The sequence below is a fragment of the Sceloporus undulatus genome, chromosome 4, assembly GCF_019175285.1.
Source record: "Sceloporus undulatus isolate JIND9_A2432 ecotype Alabama chromosome 4, SceUnd_v1.1, whole genome shotgun sequence".
NCBI lineage: Eukaryota > Metazoa > Chordata > Lepidosauria > Squamata > Phrynosomatidae > Sceloporus > Sceloporus undulatus.
In genome coordinates this window covers 110579213-110586775 of record NC_056525.1, presented here as the reverse complement: position 1 = coordinate 110586775, position 7563 = coordinate 110579213, and the positions used below count along the sequence as shown (strand labels likewise).

At 37.9% G+C, this 7563-nt stretch overlaps 2 protein-coding genes across 6 annotated transcripts in view; both read right to left on the bottom strand.

The window, feature by feature from the left end:
- The window catches only part of LOC121929013 (hornerin-like), a 128563-nt gene that overhangs the window by 20012 nt on the left and 100988 nt on the right, over positions 1 to 7563 (bottom strand). The gene's annotated exons all lie outside the window — the stretch shown is intronic.
- LOC121928779 overlaps positions 1 to 7563 on the bottom strand; it is a 31059-nt gene that overhangs the window by 20008 nt on the left and 3488 nt on the right. For 3 of the 5 annotated variants that reach the window (XM_042463972.1, XM_042463974.1, XM_042463973.1), the window contains 8 exons: positions 7175 to 7216; positions 6343 to 6414; positions 4057 to 4095; positions 3857 to 3895; positions 2282 to 2320; positions 2127 to 2165; positions 1491 to 1520; positions 133 to 474 (listed from right to left, as the gene is read on the bottom strand). In XM_042463972.1, coding sequence (XP_042319906.1) covers positions 234 to 474; positions 1491 to 1520; positions 2127 to 2165; positions 2282 to 2320; positions 3857 to 3895; positions 4057 to 4095; positions 6343 to 6414; positions 7175 to 7216 — 541 coding nt within the window. In that variant the 3' untranslated portion in view covers positions 133 to 233. The remainder of the gene's footprint in view (positions 1 to 132; positions 475 to 1490; positions 1521 to 2126; positions 2166 to 2281; positions 2321 to 3856; positions 3896 to 4056; positions 4096 to 6342; positions 6415 to 7174; positions 7217 to 7563) is intronic. The other 2 variants (XM_042463976.1, XM_042463975.1) reach the window with 2 other exon arrangements.

The window sequence follows — 7563 nt, the reverse complement described above, 5'->3', positions numbered from 1 at the left end:
ATAGTTTTATGTGTTTCAATCTATGTTGTAACCCACTTCGAGTCTTGAGGAGAGGCGGGTAAGTATTATTATTATTATTATTATTATTATTATTACAGTAAAATGTAAATTCTTTTGAAGAATATTGCTTACTTGTCCACCATACTGGCTTCCTCGTCCACCACCATACTGGCTGCTGCCACCATACTGGCTTCCTCGTCCACCACCATATTGACTGCTGCCACCATACGGGCTTACTTGTCCACCACCATATTGGCTGCTACTACCAGACTGGCTTCCTCGTCCACCACCATATTGGCTGCTGCCACCATATGAGCTTCCTTCTCCACCACCATACTGGCTTCCTCGTCCACCACCATACTGGCTTCCTCGTCCACCACCATACTGGCTGCTGCCACCATACTGGCTGCTGCTACCATATTGGCTACCATGTCCACCACCATACTGGCTGCCTTGTCCACCATAAGAAGAACCCTGTTAGGAAAAAATGTTTTGGTAATCTTTTTTTCCCCTAGTCAGAAAGACAACTTGATAGAGCTAGGTTTTATTTTACCCTAATGATACTGCCTGAAAAACGTTGAACCCTCTAGTATGCTTTTTATAAAAATACACATCTGGATGGTCACTATACAAAATTGGAGATTAAGTACATATTCAGTCTTTTCCAGTTCTGGACAATGTATCGAATGGGAGCAAAGGCAGAGCATCATATAATCATAATTAATTTTATTTTAAAATGCAACAGAAGTTGTTTTTGGAAAGGGAACAATGAATGTGACTGGATTATATCAAGAAAATAGATTTATGAAGAGGTATAAACCACAAAGAGCAAGTTATATTGATTACTGAGGAAGAAAAACAAAATGCTTTTTAAAATTGCCAGCATTATAGATCTTATCATTGAACCAAAAAGTATAAAAAATGGAAGGGTTATACAAAATATGAGATGCCCTCCAATTAGCAGCTGTGTATACCCAGTCCAATGATAATGTGTCAATGCTAGATTTGTATCAATAACACTAAATGTTTTGAAGAACCTTCAAGCATAAGACATATCTTCCACGTTAGTACATAATATGTTATTAAACACTAAAACTAACAAAGCAGTGGTTGACGTAACTGGTTTTATAAACAATTTGTTAATGATCCTCCTTAAATTTTTCTCCAATTCTTCTCCTTCCTGTTAGCACTGCCAAGAAATGTTCAGCCCCATACTATGCTTATGGCTCTCCTGCTAAGGGTCTGTCTCATATGTCAAAAACACAGAAGCCTAATACAGGGGGTAAAATGGCACAATATCAGCCTAGCTGCAAGTATCTAATGACTACAAGAAATTATATTAACACAATACTTCAAAAGTTTGGGTGGAGAAACAGAATTAGCTACTCTAATGTTAGAGGGAATAGCAGCTCCAGAAAGAAGGTGATTCATAAAGACAAAAGAATCATGCGTGCCTAGATAAATGAATACAGCAGAGAATGAATACTTACAGAAAACCCACCAGGGCAATAGCATCCACCCTGAAAAGAAAAGAGAAAACACATGTCATATTTCTTGACTGAAAGGAAATAATAATAAAAAAGCTGGCATCTTATCAGAATGTCTGATTTAAGAAAGAACTTAGTTCAAATGAAAATCTGTTTTCCTTTACTGATTAAGAATCATGGAATGTTATGTACACCTAGTACCTAATAGTCAGCTCATGATTCTTCAAGATGCAGTTTCCTGTTTCAGATTTTTAGTGTCAATATTCTCCTTTTTCGCCCTCCAGTTTTAAATTATTTGACATTTTATCCAGTACGGACAGCAAACATAAACTGGGAAGGGCTACAAAATGCTTTACTGTGCCTAGCGTTATAAGGTAAATAACAACACCAACAGTAGGAAGTAGTAGTAAAAGTAGGCAAAGTAATATGTAGAAATATCTTTTAGCATCTTTGAGACTAACTGACACAGTTAAAGTCAAAGTTGCTACAAAATCTCTCTACATACTGATTCAACAGACTAACACGGCTATATCTTTGAATTCTACCAGTAGAGGAAATAATAGGAGCAATTGTATTTCCAGGAATGTTCAGCTTGTATCTGAACAAATGCAACTGATAGTGTAAGGAGGGAACACTTACCTGTCCACCAGGCTGTCTGCCTCCAGAGTATGATGAGCTCTATATTAGAAAAAGACATTTTTAAATGAGCTGAATTACAGACCTATAACAACATGAGAGTTCATCAACAGAATTCAGAGGTTACAATATCAGATGTATGAGGAAAGAAAGCTTACCGGCCCACTCTGTTGACTTCCTGAAGGGGAAGATGAATCCTGTAATTTAAAAGTGAAACCACAGGTGATTTGTATGCCTCTGAGCTTTTTGGTTCATACACTGATTGAAGAGTAAGTTCATATTAATCTATGTTTTAATGAAATAAAGATAAAATGCAAAAATGGACATTCAAATGACCATTAAAAAGGATATCCAGCACTGAAAAAAAGCACACACCCAAAGGTTTTGATGTGAAGTGACCCATCAATGAGGTTGTAATGGGGAATGACTTGTTCTGCCAGCATAGCCAGCAGTGAAGCAAGATTCAAGTTATGTTCAAACAATACTTGGAGGGCAACATATTCCCCTTTCCTGCTGCAGCATACACAGTGTGGAAAAAGTTAGATGAATGAATCAGCCACAGGGGAGAACCATAATAGCCTGTGCTCCAGTGACCAGTTGTTCACCAGCTTCACATCCCAGTAAACAAAAATGCTTCCAGCATAAACTAATTGGGAGAGCAGAATAAGTTTTGAAGAGGACAGCTCACAAGCACGCAAGGAGTACACATTTCCTTAGCCCACTCTTATTCTCTTCTTATCTGTCTTTAAAATACTTGTCCCCATTAAAACTGAACTAGCCTTAGGAAAGCCTCTGCAGCTGTGTTCAGGCAAATTATTTCTTTGGTACAAAAAAAAATCAACTTTCCCATGATGGCTATGAGCAGTAGATCTTAAACTACAATGGTAGCCTAATCCATATGCAACACAATGGGGGAAGGAGATGTATGCTGGGGGTGGGGTGAGGAGCAGTTTCCCTAGATCAGTTTTTCATATCTTTGGGCTCTCCATTTGTCAAAATATGGTGTCCATAATGCTATCATAGGTTGATGAGAGTGCTAGCAAAAGATAAATGAAGAGTGTTCAAGATACAACAGCAAGCTTATTAAGATATGCTGATCTAGGTCTGGTCAGCACAGATCATCTGGGAATATAGGTATGTGTTTATAGTGCCTTGAGTACTATCACAGGACAAAGTCAGGATAGTTTGGTAACACAATAAATAATATACTACTATGGTCTTTGGTATCCACTGGGGTTTGGTCCCAAGACCCACCATGGATACCAAAATCCATAGATGCTCTAGTTCCATCATATACCATGGTGTAGTAAAATGTTTTTCTTATGTAAAATAGTTAAATCAGGGTTTGCTTTTTGGAATTTTAAAAAATATTTTCAAGCTGAACCTATGGATAAAGAAGAATCAGTGGATACGGAGGGCTGACTGTACTACAAGTCTCTAAGATATGCAACTCTGAAAGAAGTGAAGTGCTCTTTCTGATGAGCTATTTTATTGGTGAAGCATGCAAATGACATATCTCACCTTTGCTCTGCTCTAAAGAATTATAGTGAATCTTGGTATACATGTCAACACATTCTGAAGAAATGTTTCCTGGCTAGCAGACTGACCTCCTCCTGAGAATCCTTGAACAGCTCTACACAAGGTATCAATTTCTGTGCTAACAGTATTTTTACCTTCCACCATGAAAATGGATACTCATTTCTGCTTGGCTTTTTAAAATGTTAATTTCTTACCTGTCCACCAGTCTGACTGCCTTCTGGAGAAGTCGAGTTCTATAAACAAAATTAAAATTAAAAATGAATTGTTTGTTTCTCTTCCTATGCTTTTCAATAAAACAATCTCTCATTCTCTCTCTCTCTCTTTTGTGGCTTGGATTTCTTTTGAAAAAATAAAATATTTATGCCTTTGTCCAGCTAGGAGGCATAATTCTTACCTGTTCACCAGACTGACCACCGCCTGAGGAAGAGTTGTTCTGAAAAAAGATTAGGAATTGATTGTTTCTGTTCCAGATGTTTTATGGTGGGCTCTTTGTAGGGGAATCGGAGGATGTCCAACCCAATCCCAGTTTAGGGGCATTTATGTATAGGAGGAAGCTTTGACATGCCTTTCTTTAGCTGGGACCATTTGATACTACACCATTATAGCACTATAATTCTACTTTAACTACAGTGGCTTCATCATGTGGAATCCTGGGATTTGTAGTTTGGGGAGGCATTAGAGCTTTTTGGCTGAGAATTCTAAATGCCTTTCCCTAAACGGCAAATCCCATTTCATGGAATGTAACCATGGCAGCAGAAGTGGAATCATACTACTACAATAGTGTAATGTGAAAGGACCCCTGGACAAAAACCTGACCATGCACTGCCTTCCTGACCCAACTGTCATGCAGTGTGCATACAGCAGTGGTCATAAAATCATTGTTCAACAATCACACATATGAGAGTAAACGGGAAACTGGATTTAGCATTCATTCATTTCATCTTCCTCACTCAACTATGAAATGTCATGGCTTCAGTACTATGCATGAGCAGACTTGACACTTATGCACAGGGAAGGTTACCTTATAAACTGACACTTTAAACAAGTTTGAAACCAGTTTAACAGTGAGAGTAATGAAATCCCTTTCCCCCTTTCACCAAAAATTCTTAGAAATGCAGTCTATTGTTAGAGTGACAAAAATTAATTTTTAATGTGTACCTAGAAGAGGAGTTTGGATAGTGAACTGTCATTTTTCATGACAACTGGGAACACTATTTTTCCATTTAATATGAAGATTTTTACAGTCCCGATTCCACCACAGGGGTTCAGCCTGTGTCATCTAAACTAGATATCGCAAGGTTGGGGGCAACTTGGGACATTTGGCCTTTACAGACAACTCACAAAGAGACATAGGCTTTCTTTCTGCAATGTAAGATGTATCTTTAGTAAGATAAGCATGAAAGCAAAAGTATATTTTTCCCGTAGGCATCACAGAACTAGTAGGGAAATCGGTTGTAAAGAAAAGGAATTTGTAACTTTTCGTATCTAACAACATCCAGATGGCCACAAGTTCCCCAGTCTGTTGAAACACAAGGCTGATTTCCTTAACAATGTGCATTCCCTAAAAATGACAGGATTGTTTTGGACATAAATAGACTTCCCTTATGCTCTCTCGGGCTGACCAGGATTTAGGCAGTTTCTGAGCCTATAATTTGAGTCATAATCTGACTCAAATTTCCAGGTTTCTTCCTTTTAAAGAAACTAACTAGTTTGTGTGCTTCCAGAGATATTAGGTTAATGTATTATGCATTAGGGTTTGTATTTTAAATAAAGAGTTATTTAATTCTAATCAATGACCAAGTATATAAGCTTACATATATAAAATGACTTTTTTGTTTGCTTTCCATAGTAGTAGAATTCAAAGATATAGCCATGTTAGTCTGTAAATCAATACGTAGAGAGATCTGGTAGCACCTTTGAGACTAACTGAAAGAAATAAGTTGGCAGCACGAGCTTTCCTAGACTTCAGTCTACTTCCTCAGATGCACTAATGCATATGAGGAAGTAGACTGAAGTCTACAAAAGCTCATGCTGCCAATTTCTTTCTTTCAGTTAGTCTCAAAGGTGCTACCAGATCTCTCTACGTACTGACTTTTTTGTTTGTTTCATTGTTCTTGAGGTTGTTCACCCAAATGCATTCTGCATTTTACCTCTTAATTAAAATATATATGATTCTGTTACCATTTTGAAGCCTTAACTCCTTCTCCCCCTCACACTTACTTTCTTGCATTTGGTGCTGCTCTATTTTTCTCTTTTCAGTTTATAACCAGCAAATTGATATTAAATGTATATTAGTCTGACCTCAGTTTTTAGGATCTAGTACTTGATTGCCAATTTGTATGTGCCCCAATGATTTTTTTTAACAGCTATGAAACTGAGCTGCAATCACATCTAACAATCAGGAAAACATGGATTTCTAAGATCAACAACAGGAGTTGTTTTCTTAGGTCATCTTCACACACACACACACACACACACACACACACAGTATATATTTTTAAATTCACACATAATCTTCAATTCACATTTTAAAGTGGACTACATGCTTGAGCTGGGCTGGACTGGACTGTCATTCAAACTGAGAATACCCTCTAATTAAACCTCTGGGGGCCAGGAATCCATTAAAAAAAACTTTGTCCATGTTCATGTTTACAATACCACCTATAGCATGAGATTTTACCTTTGCATACTGGCTGCCACCACCATATGATCCACCCTGTCCGTATTGGCTGCTGCCGCCATATGATCCACCCTATATAGAATTTTTTTTCAAAATTATATTTTGCTCTTAATATGAGATATTACATCTTTAACACATGAACAATCTTAACACTAAATCTGCCAGCTGGTGAATTACAATGGGGGTAAAAGCACATTCCTCCTAGCACAGAGACCCTTGGCTAAGGAAGGAACTCTAGTCAGTCCAAGGGGAGGATGGATCCAAAGTTGCCTCATCCGTATGAAGAAGGATGAAATCAGACACTACAGCTATGCTAATTTGGAATTGCTATAGCGAGTATATCCCCCCCACCATCCTACTTTCAAGAAGAGGGAGAAGTTAAAATAAGAGTATTTTTTGCAATGCTTTTTGTTCAAGCCAAAACAAGGTGGAAGAAAGTGAATGAGGTGGTCACTTCTCCGTGACCCCATTTAGGATAGTGCTGTAAGTTATTTACTCAATACCTCAGCAGAAAAGGTTATTCTATGTTTTCTAGCTCTTTGTGTATCATATATTACCACTCTCTACATTAAATGTTGTTGTTGTCGGGTGCCTTCAAGTCATTTCTGATTTACTGGACCCTAGGACGAGCCTATCATGGGGTTTTCTTGGCAAGATTTATTCAGATAAGGTTTGCTATTGCCTTCCTCTGAGGCTGAGAGAGTGTAACTTGCCCAAGGTCACTCAGTTGGCTTCATGGCCAGGTTGAGAATTGAACCTTGGTCTCCAGAGTCATAGTCCTACAGTCAAATCACTATGCCAAGATAAATTATACTATAAAATGATTTTTTACCTGTCCATATTGGCTGCTGCCATATGATCCACTTTGGCCGCCCTATACAGAAAACAGTTATTAATTTACAAAAGACCTACTTTAGTATATTTGTATAAAACTGGTTTTTTAGATCAAGAGACTGATTGATTGATTGATTGATTGATTGATTGAATTTATAGCCCATCCTTCTCCCAGCTCATGATTCAAGGCATAAGCATAGGCTTATTTTAATTTTATATTATGTGGATGGATCATGGACTGAGCAGGAGGAATGTTTCCCCTCACCATTTCATGGTTAACCCTCTCTCAATTCAATCAACATGCCACCACTGGCTTATATAAGGACATACAGTGGTACCTCGGGATACGAAATACCCAGGTTACGAAATTTTCGGGATACGAAAAAA